Raw genomic sequence first — 16,568 nt, 5'->3', positions numbered from 1 at the left:
CTTAGCATGGTGGGACCCATTAGGAGTTCCTGCAACACAAATCATAAATAGTAATAATCTGCAGGGTGATGAAATGATTAGTTTGTATTTTCCCAGCATTCCAGGTGTAAAAGGTTTGGGTCTGTGGGCAAGGACACTGTCTCTTGTCATTTGATTCCTCCCGTGTTTGGGGAAACAGGACTTGGTACATTTTTTTTTGGAAATAAACAGGATTTCACCAAGGATAGCAGACTGCAGCATCAATACCTCCCAACTGGAACAATCTGCAAGACCCTGAGTTTTTGGCTGTCCACTCAGGACAAAAGGGGTAACATTATAGTGGAAATCAAGGATCCAGCTTGGAAACATTCTATCCAGGAGGGGAGGTGGAGAAGCAGAAAGAGAGAGGAAACAACTCTCTCTCCCTCTCCCCCATCTCCTCCACACACACACCCCCCCACCCCCGCATCTCTCAAAATTAAAAAAGGGGACAATTTACAGTTCACAAAACATTATCACTTTTCCACCATTCCTCTGCCCTCTCCTGGCCCCTTCCTACCCAGCTCTGCCTTTCCCATGCCTTTCCCTTATCTCTGAGCGCTGCACATGCATCACCCCCCACTTCACCCAGGACCTCATTCGCTGACCGACTCAGTTCCCCTTGCCAAACCCAGTGGGTATTGCCCACCCCAAATGCTCTAACACCATGAGTCAGCGGCCCTCAAAACTGATGAGGTTGTCTTAAAAAAATGCCTCTGTGGCTCGACTTTATGACAGAAATAAACTCTCTGGTGCACATTTTTGCTCATGTCAACTCTGCGACTCACACCAAACATTCCAGGTGCCAGGGAATGAGTCAGTAATTTATTCCTTTGGCTATTCATGCTAAAAGAAGTCTCAAGGGAAGTAGAGCTCCCCACAGATGGTGCCAGGGATAAATTCTCTTACATGTTTTCTTTGTGCATGGGATGCATGTTTGGGAAGCTGGTTAATTTGGGGGTTGAGCTTCCTATGTGTTTGTATGGAGCTCTAGTCCTACAGTATCTGCCCACCCATCCCTACAGCAGGGAATATGTCTTTTCTTTTTTTACTGAAACACAACACAATTCATTCTAACTCACCCTGAAAGACAGGAGGAAGTATATCCCTCTAGATTTCTCCCTAAACATTTGTATCTAAGCCACACACGTGACAACTGAGAAATTTGTTTCCATCTCACCACTGCAACAGTCCTCATCAACACAGATGACCACCAGTGCCAGTTTTATTAAAACTCCAAGAACTGTTTCAGTAGGTTAAATCCAGATACCAAAGGTAAGATATACTGACATCTTCTCTGGGGGCAATGGATATTTTATTACATTTCCTTAAAATGTGTGCCTTGTATAACAATATTCATTTTATTTCTAGGGGTGGTGATAGGAACCCCAGTCAGAGACCAAAGCCCCATTGTGCTAGCGTTGTATAACAGGGGAATAATTTTTGAAGAAGCTTAAGGAATTTAGGCACTCATGTCCCATTGAATTTCTTCAGTGTTGGATGTGTAACCCCCTTCATTTCCTCTGAAAATCCTAGCCTACAAACTGAATTTTTAAATTGTAATATTTGGAAGCTCAATGGTTGTGTTAGATGGCAAAAGGCTGCCACATCCTAAAATAATAATTGAGCTAAAACACCCTAAAAGTTCCTACAACACAGATTCTGTTCTCTCTTTAATTCCTGGAGCTCTGTCAAATTCTCTCCTTCAGAGGAATTATTCCCATGCCAGGTCAGTTCTATTGAATATCACTGAGTTGCTGCAATGAAGGCACCCTCCTTTTCAGATGGGCAGGACAGATTGGGCAGGATCTAGACTATCAAAAAATGCCTATGAAAATCACTAGTGACATTCTGTTTGGCTAGGATACTAGTAAGGGATTTAGAAAACATGAGCTACCGCCTCTGCTCTGCTGGAGATTTGTCAGGTGCTTGGCTAGCTGATTCTTGCTTATATGCTCAGAAGCTAACTAATCGCCAAATTTGGGGCTGAGAAGAAATTTCCCCCTCAGGTCAGATTGGCTGTGTCCTTCAGGAATTTCACTTTTCTCTGCAGTGTGTGGGTGCGGGTCGCTTACTGGGATCCTCTGGGTATATTTCCTTTAATAGTTCCCTGCCGTTTCAGTGGTCTTGGGCGCGGAGCACCTTGATCCCTCCTTTTTTCTGCCTAGTCTCCCAAGGGCTGTAATAAGAACATAAGAACAGACAAACTGGGTCAGACCAAAGGTCCGTCTAGCCCAGTATCCTGTCTTCTGAAAGTGGCCAATGCCAGGTGCCCCAGAGGGAATGAACAGAACACGTAATCATCAAGTGATCCACACCCTGTCAACCATTCCAAGCGTCTGGCAAACAGAGGCTAGGGACACCAACCCTGCCCATCCTGGCTAATAGCCATTGATGGACCTACCCTCCATAAATTTATCTAGTTCTTTTTTGAACCCTGTTATAATCTTGGCCTTCACCACATTCTCTGACAAAGAGTTCCACAGGGTGACTGTGCATTGTATGAAGAAATACTTCCTTTTGTTTGTTTTAAGCCTGCAGCCTATTAACTTTGTTTTGTGACCCCTAGTTCTTGTGTTATGAGGAGGAGTAAATAACATTTCCTTATTTACTTTTTCCACAGCAGTCATGATTTTATAGACCTCAATCATATCCCCCCCCCACTAGTCATCTCTTTTCTAAAAAGTCCCAGTCTTATTAATATCTCCTCATATGGAAGCCGTTTCCATACCCCTAAACATTTTTTTTTGCCTTTTCTGAACCTTTTCCAATTCCAATACATCTTTTTGAGATGGGGTGACCACATCTGCACGCAGTATTCAAGATGTGGGTGCACCATGGATTTAGAGAGTCATTATGATATTTTCTGTCTTATTATCTATCCCTTTCCTAATGATTTCCCTAATGATACTTTGGTCTAATTCTGTTGTTGGGTTTAGTGTGCAGGTGCTGGGTGGTGCTGGTGGCCCGTGATCAAGGAGGTCAGACCAGATGATCTGGTGGTCCCTTCTGGCCTTAAACTCTATGACTCCATGCCCCTTGGCATGCTGCTTAGTCTCTCTGGGTATGTCTACACTACACCCTAAGCCCAAGCTCTGATTCCGGTTTGAGCCCCATCCCCGTTTCCATCCACACAGAAACCAGTCTGATTCAGCTCAGGAAGCACCCAGAATCTGAGTCCTAGGAGCCTGCTAGGGAGGAAGGTCAGAGCATAAGTCTTGCCATGACTCAGGTCCAAGCCCTGTCATTTTGCAATGCGAACGCAGCTCAAGCTGAAGTCCCGAGTAAGAAGGTCTATGCAGTCCCTATGGATGTGTTAGCACGGCTGTGAGACCCTGCTCCGGCAATTGTAAACCCAAGCTTACCATGCAGTGTGGACACTCAAGCGTGAGCTTGGAAACACTGACTCCATGAGACTGGGTCCCACAGACCCGGTTTACAATGCAGTGTAGTTACCATGAGTACCTCAGTTTCCCACCTGTACAAAGTGGATAATAGCACTGCCCTGCATCCACGGTGGTGTGGAGGGTCAATTCTGCAAAAATGAAGAGGTGCGCCAATGCTGTGGTAATGGCGGGGGGGGGGCTGATCAGTACCTTCGATTATTTTGCAGTGGTGTAGCTGTGTTGGTCCCAGGAAATGAGAGAGACAAGGTGGGTGAGGTCATATCTTTTACTGGTCCCACTTCTATTGAAGTAGCTTGAAAGCTTGTCTCTCTCACCAACAGGAGCTGGCTCAATAAGAGATTACCTCACCCACCTTGTCTCTCGGATAGCTGATGATGTTTATTCCCTTTTTCCCCTTTACTCCTGCAGACAAAACGAACAGGACTGGAGAAGGCAACCAAACTTCTATGCCCCAGGAGTTCATCCTGTTGGGACTCTCCAGTCATCCAGAGGTCCGGCTGGCCCTGTTCATGGCATTCCTCGCCCTCTACCTGGTGACCCTTCTTGAGAACCTCCTCACCGTTCTCCTGGTTGGGTCTGACCCTCTCCTCCACACCCCAATGTATTTTTTCCTCGCCAACCTGTCTCTCCTGGAGGTTGGATATACTTCAAGTGTTCTGCCCCAGATGCTGGCCCACCTCCTGGCAGAGCACAGAGACATCCCATTGGCCCGTTGCATGGCCCAGATGTACCTCTTCCTCGCCTTTGGCATAACAGAGTGCTTCCTCCTCACCGTTATGTCGTATGACAGGTACGTCGCCATCTGCCTCCCATTGCACTACCCGCTCCTCATGGCCAAGAGGGGGTGCATTGCCATTGTGGCCACTTCCTGGGCGGGAGGTTTCCTAGTTTCTGCCATCAACACCATGTCCACCTTCCAGCTATCTTTCTGTGGGCACCAGGATATAGACCATTTCCTCTGTGAAATGCCAGCCATGGTGAGTTTGGCCTGTGCTGGGAAAGGCCAGGCACAAATAGTCATGTCCGTGAGCTGTGTGTTCACACTGGTCTGCCCGTTTTCCTTAATAGTCCTCTCTTATGCTCGTATCCTTGGCACTGTCTTGAACATCCCCTCCACTGCAGGAAGGCATAAAGCCTTTTCCACCTGCTCTTCCCACTTGGTCGTGGTCAGCCTGTTCTTTGGGACAGTGATTTCAATGTACCTGAGACCCAGGTCTAGCTCCTCTGTGGGGCAGCTCAAAACAAGCTCTGTCTTCTACATCACTGTCACCCCAGTGCTCAACCCCATCATATACAGCCTGAGGAACAAGGAGGTGATATGCGCCTTGAGGAAAATGATGGGTAAGGATGTAGGAGTACAGGCCTTGCCTGAACAATGAAAGAAAACAGATGTAAGGAAACAGGTTAACAATGGACAAAGCAGGAATTCACAAGTGGCCTTGTAAATAATATGTACCTCATACATAAAGAAATAGTAAGAAGAAGAGTAAATGTGTGATAAGCTTGCAGCTGCAGCTTTGCTTACTAGCACATTTTCTAGTGCAGGGATAGGTCCACAGAATTAGTAAGCCAATCATGAAGTCTGTGATGTAATGTAGAATGTAATGCACTTGTGTTAGTCTGTTTTAGAATATGTATATAATCTGATATACAATTATGTCCTTTGGAGTTGTGGTGCACCCTAACCCATCCCTATACCTGAGCCTGATCACCTCAGGTGTAGCTTTATGAAATGCCACTAAACACACCTCAAGGCCATGTCAGGATTTGAACCGAATTTTTTGGATTCTAGAGAACTGGATAAAATGTTCCCCCTCCAGAGCTGGAGGGAATCCCAACAGTAGGGAGGTAGAGGTCTCTGTTATCCCAGATCCTGACAGTGAGTGACAGATCATGGGGCCATCCCATTTGGAATCCAGACTCCTGCTTTGCTACATCAGAACAATGGTCCATCAATCCCTGCATTCCTTCTGCACAGGGGACCAGAACAATCGTCCCTCTAGTCCTGTATCCTTTCTATTTTCTGGACCAGATCAATAGTCCATCCATTCCTTTATCCCTTCAACAGTCTGGACCAGAACAATTGTCCATCTAGTCCTGTATCCCGTCTACATACTTGATCAGATCAATGGTTGATCCATTCCTTTATGTTTTCTATTAATAGAAGAGAGCATTGGTTCATCCTGTCTGAAAGCCTTACCCCTATGCACTGCATCCGATCAATGGTCCATCTGTTCCTATATTCATACTACATACCTGCTTAAAAACCAATTGTCCATCTAGTCTTGGTTCCTTCCTAGGTAACTGATCAGAACGGCCCTAGCCACTCTATATCCTTTCTACATGCAGGGTTAGATGGCTGGTCCCTCTAGTCCTGTATCCCTTCTAGATACTAAATTAGACCAAAGGTCCCTTCTGTTCAGAGATTTTTCTCCAGATGGTCAACCTTTACAAGGGGCATCACACATACAAACAAATCAAAACACATAATTTGAGCTATGCTGGAGGCATGTGTTGGGCTAGTCCTTTCCACTGCCAGTTGGGAAGGGAAAGAGGGATGACAGCAGATGATTCACAGAAACTGAAAGGCTGGAAATTCGGCTCAATTGCTGTTATTACATGACTGTGTGTGGACTCAGTTACAATATCTCCAGTGGTCTCCATGCCACAACTCAGGCTTTACACTAAATGTACCCATTCACTGTCCTCAGGAGCCCTTTCTTATTGCACGATATATAGATCTGATATGGGGCGCACGGTGAAAGTTAGAAATAGCGGGCTATTAGAGAGGGCACTAGACTGGAACTTAAATGTAAAACTGCAAAATTTGTTCACTCAGCTTTTTTCAAAGAAGATGTAGATTCAGCAACACTCAATCATTTTGCAAATTCGTGTTGATTTCACCAAATTGTTTCAGGGAGGAAAAAACAGAAATTCCATTTTTTTTACTTTCTTGTTTGTTTTATTTTACTTTGATATTTGTTATATTAATTTTATATCATATGTATGTACTATATTTAATATTATACATAAACAATATTTAAGACTGTTAAATATTATAACATTATAATCAAAATCAAATGATTTTCCTTATCTAAACTAAACCACATGGCAAAACTTTTCTATGCTTCTGAATCAATTTGTGTGTCAGGATCACTTCACATACATTTATTAATGAACACACCATCCTACCATGGACCGTGGTCTGAGACACTCTCATGTCTGCTATGGGACCTTTAATGTGTTTGTAGTATCAAGGATTGTTGTTGGTTTTTTTCCCATTTCAACATGTTTCTTATTCTCTCTGAGATATACATTGATTTTACAGAGCCGTCATATCTTTAACACCTTTTACATTCAAATCAAAGTTCATCACTGGTTTCTCATTTACACGTATATCTATATCCATGTCTATATGTAAATACAGAGATATAAGCCATGACTCAGCTTCTGCCCATCATACCACTGCTAATTAAACTCACACTAGCTCAATGAGAGCTAGAACAAGCATGTGTACACGAGCAGGGGAATCACACCCCTAGCTCATCCTGTAGACATACCCAAAAGGGACCCAATAGACCCAAAGTCAAAAGGGATCACTGTGGTCATCTAGCCTGACCTCCAACTTCCCTGAATTAATTTCTCTTTGAACTAGAGCACAGCTTTTAGAAAAACATCCTGTCTTGATTTAAAAATGGTCAGTGATGGAGAATCCATGTCAATTGACCCTTGGTAATGTGGTTCAATGGTTAATTATCCTATCAAAAACACACACCTCAGTTCCAGTCAATTTTTCTAGCTTCAACTTCCCATCATTGGATCGTTTCTGAACTTTGTCTGCTATATTGAAGAGCCTGTGTTCAAATTTCTGTTCTCCAGGTAGATATTTATAGGCTGTGATCAATTCATCCATTACGGCTCTCTTGGATAAGCTAAATAGATTGAGCTAATTGAGTCCAGTGCCATAAGGCAGATATTCCAGGCTTGTGTCACCCCCAATCTCCTCCCTTCAGCACAGCATCCCCTAGCGCCATTGTGGGACATTGAGGTCTCCACTGATTGTGTGGGGAGAGCACCCCATTCTGAGTCCCCCCCACAAACACATACACAGTGCCTGCAGCACATTGTCTCCTAGAGACAGGGTGGGACATGGTGGTCAGCATTGACTTGAAGGGAAGAATGCCCTCGAAGGAGTCAACCACACTGCGCTCTTTCCAGTCCTTGGGTTGTTCTTTAAATGTTCCCCATTCAAGAACTGACATAGACCATCCTTGCTTGGTGAGATATCTGATGGAACACTATGAAGAAAGAGATCATTTGTGAGAATCCATTGCTGTTCATTTTGCGGGTTCTCCGGGATATCCCCCAGGAAGACCGGAATTGGAATACAAATGGAATAAATGTCTCCCAACTTATTACCTCCATTTTATCCGGGGTGGGCTGGGAGGGGGGAGGGGAAGGGATCAGGCACAGAGAAGAGAAATGACTTCTGACAAAACTCACAGTGGGACCAGGAAGATCAGCATAACTATTTGGGAATAATATTTATGCATCTCCCAGGAATAACAATATTTATAGTGATCCCATTAGAGAGATCACCGAGCAGGGTCACGCTGGGTAAGTACTTGGGTGTGAGACCATCCAGGTGCAGCTAAAGGATTGTAAAGTTCAATTAGTGTCTCTTAACATTTTTGAGATCCTAAGATAAAAGCTACTTTAGGAAGCAAAATGTTTTATCATTCTTATGGGATCTTTACTTTTCTCATTCTGAAAAGTAGGGTTTCTCATGATCAAACATTTCCCTTGAGGTTTATAGTGGAATCACACAAAGCTCTAGGATGTCCTAATAACTTTATTCTACAAAAGGGTTTAGAGGCAAAACCACACACTATATTCCAGTGCAAACTGGGCACCCAAACCCTTTTAGGCAGCTTTGACAATCTTACCCAAGGTCTCCATCTTGCTCAGTTATCCTGGTTCTCTCTGCTTTACTTGCAAGATGGTCCGAAGGGAAACATCCATTAATCCCAAAGGGGAAGGTATCAGACTGGTCACCCATGTAAGAATTCAGCTCCTAACCCGTGCAGTGTTTGCCTGCATCCCACATCTGCAAAACATGGAAAATAATGTCTTCCTTGTATATTTAGGCTGAGATTTGTAAATTCATTTTAATGGGAATTGACATCCAAGTCTCTGCAAGACAGAGTCTGAGATTTTAAAAGTAGACAAAGGGCCTATCAAAATGGGTTCCCTTGATCTCAACTAAGGCCAATAGGATGATACTAATTAATAATTTGCATGGCAGTGAAATTATTACTTTGTGTTTTCCCAGAGACATTGAATTAGGGGACCCTACAGTATGGTGTGTGGGTAATGCAATGAGAAACCAGCCAGCTCGGCAACCGACTGAAGTTGGGGAGGAAGAGAGGGGTCTAACTTACTAGGTAGGAAAGGTAATGATTGATAAGTGTAGACCCAGATTCATATTTTGTGTTTCTTTTTAACCATTTGTTTCCACCATTCCCTTCTTTAATCCTTCTCTTTTCTTACACTAAACCTCCTTTTGGTTTATTGTAAGCACTCACAAGTGCTATGTGGTTTGCAAGACCACAGGTTTAAGGTAAAACTGGTAAACTGGGTTATGTGGCATCTTTAGGGGCAGAGGATCAGGAATTTCTGTAAGTATCCAGTGTCAGGGGAATGCTTCAAAGGGGATGAGAGACTGGCATGCGCCTGTTGGTAAACTGCAATGTGAAGTTAGAGCTGATGTAGCCCAGAGGAGAATGCTTGAGAGATGGATAGGCTGGTGGTATCACATATATCACATGAAAGACTCCCTCTCACCCCCTGCCTTCAGTAATGAGGAGACCGCCCATCCTGAGTACCCACAAAACTGTCACAACTCCAGGGAAGACAATGAAGCAATGTTGCCATTAAACCAGAATAAACGAGGAGAGGATTGGGCCGTGTTCCTCTGTTCACATCTTGAAAAGAAATATATTTGAGGTTATGACTCTCCTCAAAGCTCTATTGATATCTTTGCTTCTCAGGCTGTAGATAATGGGGTTTAACGTGGGTGTCACCACAGAGTAGAGCAGGGCCAGGAATTTGTCACTCTCCGGGGTGTAGCTGGACCTGGGTCGCAGGTACATGGCACTGGCAGAGCCGTAGAACAGAGTGATGACTATGAGGTGAGAGGAGCAGGTGGAGAAGGCTTTGTGTCTGCCCTGGGCCGATGTGATCTTCAGGATGGTGGAGATGATGTGGATATAGGATCCCAGTATCAACAAAGAAGGGATCAGTGTGATTAACATCCCAGCTACAAAGACGGCAATTTCATTCATGGTGGTGTCTCTGCAGGCCAGGGTCAAGAGGGGAGGAATGTCACAGAAGAAATGGTTGATCCGGTTGTCCCCACAGAAGGGCAGGGTGAAGACGAGTGAGGTCTGACCCAAGGAGAGCAGCAAACCGCTGACCCAGGCGCCAGCCACCAGCTGGACACACAGGCTCTTGTTCATGAGGACCACGTACTGCAGAGGGTTACAGATGGCCAAGACACGGTTGTATGCCATGGCAGCAAGGAGGAAGCATTCGGTGGTCCCTAGCGAAAGAAGGAAGTACAATTGGACAGCGCAGCCAGTGAAAGAGATGGTTCTGTCCTGAGAAAGCAGGTTCTCCAGCATCTTGGGGATGGTGACCGTGGTGTAGCAGATGTCAACCAAGGACAAATTGGAAACGAAATAGTACATGGGGGTGTGAAGAGCTGGGTCAAGCCAAACTGTGGCACTGATGAGGATATTCCCCATCAACGACACCACATACATGATGAAAGTCACCACCAAGAGCAAGTTCTGAAGCTCTGGATGAGTGGCAAACCCCACCATCACAAACCCTGTAGTTTGGTTTTTAGCTTCCATGTGCCTGGAGAGAGAAACAAAATGGGGGAAAATAATGAACATGAACTCTCTTATCCAGTACCAGACTGAGTGATTGATGATTATTCTGATGACGATGATGTTGGTGATTTATAATGTGCACACAAAATTCTAGGAACATTTCACCAACAGTAAAAAACATTATTCCAGTTCATGGCTTTTTTAAAGGGAAACCAAGCCTCACCCATCTATTAGAATTCTTGAGGGTGTCAAAAAGTATGTGGACAAGGGGGATCCAGTGGATATAGTGTACTTGGACTTTCAGAAAGCTTTTGACAAGGTCCCTCACCAAAGGCTTTTAAGTTAAGTAAGCAGTCATGGGATAAGAGGGAAGGTTCTCTCCTGGATCAGTAACTGGAGAAAAGACAGGAAATAAAAGGGTAGGAATAAATGGTAGGAATAAATCTCTCCTCATAAGAAAGCTGTTCCATACCCCTAATCATTTTTGTTGCCCTTCTCTGTACCTTTTCCAATTCTAATATAACTTTTTTTTTCCAGAGGGAGCGACCAGATCGGCACACAGTATTCAAGGTCTGGGTGTGCCGTGGATTTATATAGTGGCATTATGATATTTTCTATCCCTTTCCTAATAGTGCCTCCCTTTCAGTCTAACCAAATCACCCACCTCCCCACCCCTGCTGCTGTCTTCTATACAGTAGAACCTCAGAGTTCCAAACACCTCGGGAATGGAGGTTGTTCGTAACTCCGCAATATTCGTGATTCTGAAAAAAACGCTCTGGTTGTTCTTCCAAAAGTTTAGTACTAAACATTGACTTAATACAGCTTTGAAACTTTACTATGCAGAAGAAAAATGCTGCTTTTAGCCATCTTAATTTAAATGAAAAAAGCACAGAAATAGTTTCCTTACCTTGTCGAATCTTTTTTTAAACTTTCCTTTGATTTTAGTAGTTTACATTGAACACAGTACGGGATTGGATTTGCTGTGGGGGGGGGGATTGAGGGGGGAGAGTTGGGGTTGTGATTTTGTTTTTTTGTCTGAGGTGTGTGGGTGACCAATGAGTTTGTAACTCTGGTGTTCATAACTCTGGGCTCTATTGTACTATATCAGGTTCAAGTCTCAGCTTCCAGCAAGCTGGCTCTGTGTCTCTCTGTCCGCTTCCAGCTGAGTTTACCATTTCTCCCCTTCGGATCAGCCAGGGACATCTTTATAACCCCACAGTGTCTTTTAATCTCAGCCCTGTCCTTGGGTAGATAAAAACATCCTAATCTGGATGGTGCTAGCCAGGTAGGTTCATCCTGCAATTGATGTCCCAGCTCATTGTTTGAAGCAGGTACCTGGGGGCGTGATTTATCTGTATCATTGTTTTAGCCTGCCTGGATTCCTTAACAGCCCCCTTTACAGTCTTTGTTTGATGTAACTCTGTGCATTCAGCCAGGCAGACATATAGAACAGAACAGGGAAAAACCAAATCATACACAATATTCCTAAGAGCTAATACAGTTTTTCACATGTAGATGATAGAAATTCTATGATGCAATTATATGTCTGTCTAACTCTCCAGTATAAATCAACCATAAGCAAGATAGGATTGTATAAAGGACTGATTCTTACCTTGTCCTCAGTGTAGGAAGCAAATAACACCTTGTTACATGACTAAAAGAAAGGAAGTCTCTACCATAAAGTTCCATAGAATAGATTAATTCAAGCATAAGGAATTATCTGAGTTACCTTAGCAATCACATAAAAAATGTGTTTCCTCCAGAATTGTTCTTGACACACCTCTACATCTGTATTGCTATCTCCCTCTAGGCATGGAGAAAGACTGAGATCTCTCTCTTGAGAAAGAAAGAAGCTTTTTATACTTTTATGCTGCAGCATGCATAATATTCCAGCTTTCTCCTGAACATTCTTGCCATAATAACATGAAGCTATAGGTCCAAAATACTTGGATAAGGAAACTATCTGCAGAGCCTTGAAATGGACATAGCTGATCCTCTGTCTATAGCTGTGTTTACAGTATAGTTGTAGCTCTGTCAGTCCCAGGTTATTAGAGAGACAGGGTGCGGGAGGTAATATCTTTATTAGACCAACCTCTACTGGTGAGCAAAAGACAAGCTTCTGATTCACACAGAACAAGAGCTCTGTATGATTCAAAGCTTGTCTCTCTCACCAACAGATGCTGGTCCAATAATAGATATTACCTCACTCACCTGGTCTCTCTTTAACTGTGTTTTGTCTTTATCCAAGACTTCCCTCACCTGTTTTTCCTTTTCTACTGTGGGCAGATATCTGCAGCTCCCTGACAAACACAGCTCTTGTGTGTAGCAAGGACATTCTGGTTTCTTTATAACCAGTGGAGTTATCATCCTTTAAAAAACACATCTCCAGTTTTTCACTGGGGAATCAGACAATTAATGCTGCTTGTTAACGTACACTATCACGTAGCACAAATAAAGTGTGGGGTCTAGCGAATGCATCATCTGTCCTACTGGACACTATTGAGAGCACTGGCATTGAAGGTGGTGCCAACTATATGTTGCCAAATCTGAAGCCAAAGAATTTTTCACCTGATGCTGTTGATCAAGCAAGTCAGACATGTCCCCCACCCCACTCCCTCTGAAGGAGTGAGCATGAGGCAAGGTCAGAGGCAAGAGTCCTGACACATAAACCAGGAACAATATCTGCTATACCAAATCCTCAGCGAAAATACTGAGGTTCTTGCTTAACTTCTAGGAGGTCCTTTTTCAAAAGAGACCTGTGCTGGGCCACATCCTGACATATTCTGAATTTGCAAATCCATCTGGATTGATGTCTTAGGGTTTTATATTTCATTCAGCCTTTACCCAGGCAAAGCTTCCATTTCAGTTGGTCCTTATGAGGTCCTTACTTATTTTGTACTCAAGCAAACCACCCATTGACATCCATAGAGCAAAAATGCCCATTGAAGGCATTAGACCAAAACTCCCACTGAAATCAAGTGATCAAAATGTCCAGTGAAGCCACTGCCCAAATCTCCTATTTAAATGAATGGCTCAAAATGCCCACTGAACTCAATGGATTAAAATCTCCCTTGAGGTCAATGGATCCAAATGTTGTACTATGGATACTGTGCTATATCATTGGTTATGTTTTGGCTATATACAGTGTATGTTTTATATTAAAGTATTAAAATAAATAAATAGGATAGTAAATACTAGTATTAGCCATTTTCTTTTTATTTATGCTTTGCAAGTAACAGACAGGATTTTGTCTGTGTCTATGTTAATTAAATTAGAGGAATTTCAAAGGCCAAGGCCCCAATATAGAAAAAAATAGTTGCAAAATTTAGTAAGGCCTAATTTACAATGCCTTTCTTGTTCAACATAAAAACTGCTATTTGTTACCTTTTAAAGGTCTCTGTAAAAACTGTTTATGTAAATAAGAAATGCATGCATCAAAAATATATATATTATAAAGGCCATTATTAAAGCCAAATGGTCAAAAAAAAAGTAAAAAAACTAATAAAACTAAAAAAACTTAAAAACGCCAAAAAAACATCAAGGCACATCCATGGTTAAGAAGGGGCAAACTAACAACCCTGAGGTAAAGGCTGACACCCTTAAAACACAGAATAATTAATTAAATCAAAACCGAACAGAATGACCTTCCCAAAAATGTTTTGAGCCATCAAAAACAACACCCACTGAGGAGTAACCGGTCATAAACTGACACAGCAAAATCCATAAACTTCAACAACAAAAAGAACTTAAGAACACAGTGCTTTGCCATAGGGCTTTGGGTTTGTCTTGCCAACAACTCCAGAAGCATCGGCTCGTGACCGACAAAGCCCAGCTCCCCTCTGCGACCAATCTGGCTGGTCACTAAATTGATCCAGACTCTGGACTGGTAACTATAACATCGACTGGCAGAACTGTGTGCATAGTGTGTGTGTGTGTGTGTGACTGAAAAGCACATGCTAATTGCTGTATTCTCAATAAATGTGGTGTATTGCCTTTTCCCTATAAAAAGATCTCATGTGCTTTTTATATAAGCATAACACAACCACCCATTTCATACACTGGGAGATTCCCCTTAGTAGAGACTGAGAAAAGCTAACAAAAATTCAGCGCATTGGATGGCAAGTTCTTGGCACATCTCAGGATTTAGCCCTTTGTCTGAGGCCTGTCTACTCTACAGAGTTAGGTCGCCAAAAGGCAGCTTATGTTGACATAACTATGGATGTGTCTACACTTAAATGTCTCTGCCACCAGCGTAACTGCCCTTCTATGCTAACAAAGTAACTCCACCTCCATGAGAGGCGTAGAGTTAATGTCACTACAGTTAGGTTGACGCGGTGTCTGTATAGAAACTGTGGTTACTTACATGAAGTGTTACTGGCTTTCAGAAGCCGTCCCACAATGCCCCACACTGACAGTACAATCAGCACAAGCGCTCCTCGTGAGGACGTGTACCGCTGACACAAGGTGCATAGCATGGACACTCAAAAGCGATTTAATTACATGTGGCGGCTATATGCTGATGTTTCATGGATTCACAGGACTCGTTTTCTCTCTCTCTGCTCCATACAGTCCCTGTAAGAACCCCCCTTCAATGTTACAGCCCTTCTCGGGGATTCACTCTCTCTCAGGGGTTAAGCCTTGGGCTCCAGTGCCTCCTGGAACCACACCTCTCTGAGCCTTCAGCATGCCCATCTCTCATCGTGGGCCCCCTCAGGGAGTCCACTTGCTCTGGCCCCCGGGGCCTCAACACCCAGAGGGAATAATGCAACCCTGATGTCTAGCATGCAACAACTCTCAGCCAACATAAAACAGGGCTCCAGGGCCCTGGGAATCTGAACACAGCATAGGAGATTCCCAGGGCCCTGGAGCCTGGCAGTCTCAGCACAGTTCAATTGGCTCTCTTCCAGTCCCGATGGGCTCAGGCTACTCTCCCTGTTCCCAGTCCAGCAGCCCCCTCCTTCCAACTGATCGTCTTACATCATCACCCTCAACAGCCCCTCCTCTGTCATCTGTCTTCCATCCAGGTAAACAGGTCACCTGGGCCTCCTCTCTTCCATCCTTTATTCCCCCACTCGCTGGAACCAGTTGGTCAGGTCACCAGGGTCCTCTCTTCTCAGCCCTTTGTCCTACCACTGGCCAGAACCAGCTATCTTCCAAGTTGGGATGGGTCTCTTGGTCACAAGTCACTAGGGTACCCCATCTCCATGCCATTTTCCAGGGCCCTGACTGCTAGGCGAGGTCACACCTAGTCTGTCTGTAACAACAACCCCCTCTCTCACCCCCTCATTAAATCCAAAGCTCACAAGGAAACTGAGATCCACACACCATTCATGCAAAACACTAAGAAAATCCCCCACTTCGTCACACAATGTAACTTAGGTTGACGTAGTTTTGTAGTATAGACATGCCCTGAGAGAGGTGTGAGTACCTTTTGGCACTATCATACACCCCTGTTCTACCCATGTAAAATTTGACCATGGGCCCCTATATTGTTTCATAAGTTCCTATCTTTGTCCCCACCTGTCTCAAGCTCTATATTCTTTCAGCAGTGGATAGCCACAGACCTGTTTCTATTTTCAACTCACCTAATCACATGGTGCTGTGTCTATCAGGTGGATTTCTCTTTAATATTTCCTAGTTAATATGAACACTAGGTCGCATTCCATCAGCAACTGGGGTAGCGCCACCTCCCCACCCTACCTGTGCTACAGGTGGGCCAGGGGTAGAGTTACTAACTCCAGTTGGGGTCATTTGGTCCAGGAGATTCATCATACCTCCACACTTATTAAGGAAATAGTTATTTTTAGTATTCAAATTGCTCTGAAAGCCACTTGCAGGTCTAGAATACATGACCTCTGAGGAAAGATTGAAAAAATTGGGTTTGTTTAGTGTGGAGAAGAGAAGCATTAGAGGGGACATGATAACAGTTTTCAAGTACATAAAAGCTTGTTACAAAGAGGAGAGAGAAAAATTGTTCTTGTTAACCTCTGAAGATAGGACAAGAGGCAATGGTCTTAAATTGCAGCAAGGATGGTTTAGGTTGGACAGGAAAAAATTCCTAACTATCAGGGTGGTTAAACACTGGAATAAATTGCCTAGGGAGGTTGTGGAATCTGCATCATTGGAGGTTTTTAAGAACAGGTTGGACAGACATCTGTCAGTAATGGTCTAGATAATACTTAATCCTGCCATGAGTGCAGGAGACTGGACCAGATGACCTCTTGAGGTCCCTTCCAGTCTATGATTC

General features: G+C 43.7%; 2 protein-coding genes across 2 annotated transcripts; one reads left to right on the top strand and one right to left on the bottom strand.

Annotated features, from left to right (window-relative positions):
• Positions 1 to 3,799: 3,799 nt before the first annotated feature.
• On the top strand, positions 3,800 to 4,804 carry LOC117886065 (olfactory receptor-like protein OLF3). The gene has a single exon (XM_034787698.1). The coding sequence runs from the start codon at positions 3,800 to 3,802 to the stop codon at positions 4,802 to 4,804; it is 1,005 nt and encodes a 334-aa protein (XP_034643589.1).
• Positions 4,805 to 9,403: 4,599 nt separating this feature from the next.
• Positions 9,404 to 10,342, bottom strand: LOC117885878 (olfactory receptor 5V1-like). The gene has a single exon (XM_034787405.1). It carries the CDS (start codon positions 10,340 to 10,342, stop codon positions 9,404 to 9,406), a length of 939 nt encoding a protein of 312 aa, XP_034643296.1.
• Positions 10,343 to 16,568: the final 6,226 nt, after the last annotated feature.

Source organism: Trachemys scripta, chromosome 12 (assembly GCF_013100865.1).
Source record: "Trachemys scripta elegans isolate TJP31775 chromosome 12, CAS_Tse_1.0, whole genome shotgun sequence".
Classification (NCBI taxonomy): Eukaryota; Metazoa; Chordata; order Testudines; family Emydidae; genus Trachemys; species Trachemys scripta.
This window is presented reverse-complemented; position numbering and strand designations above follow the sequence as displayed.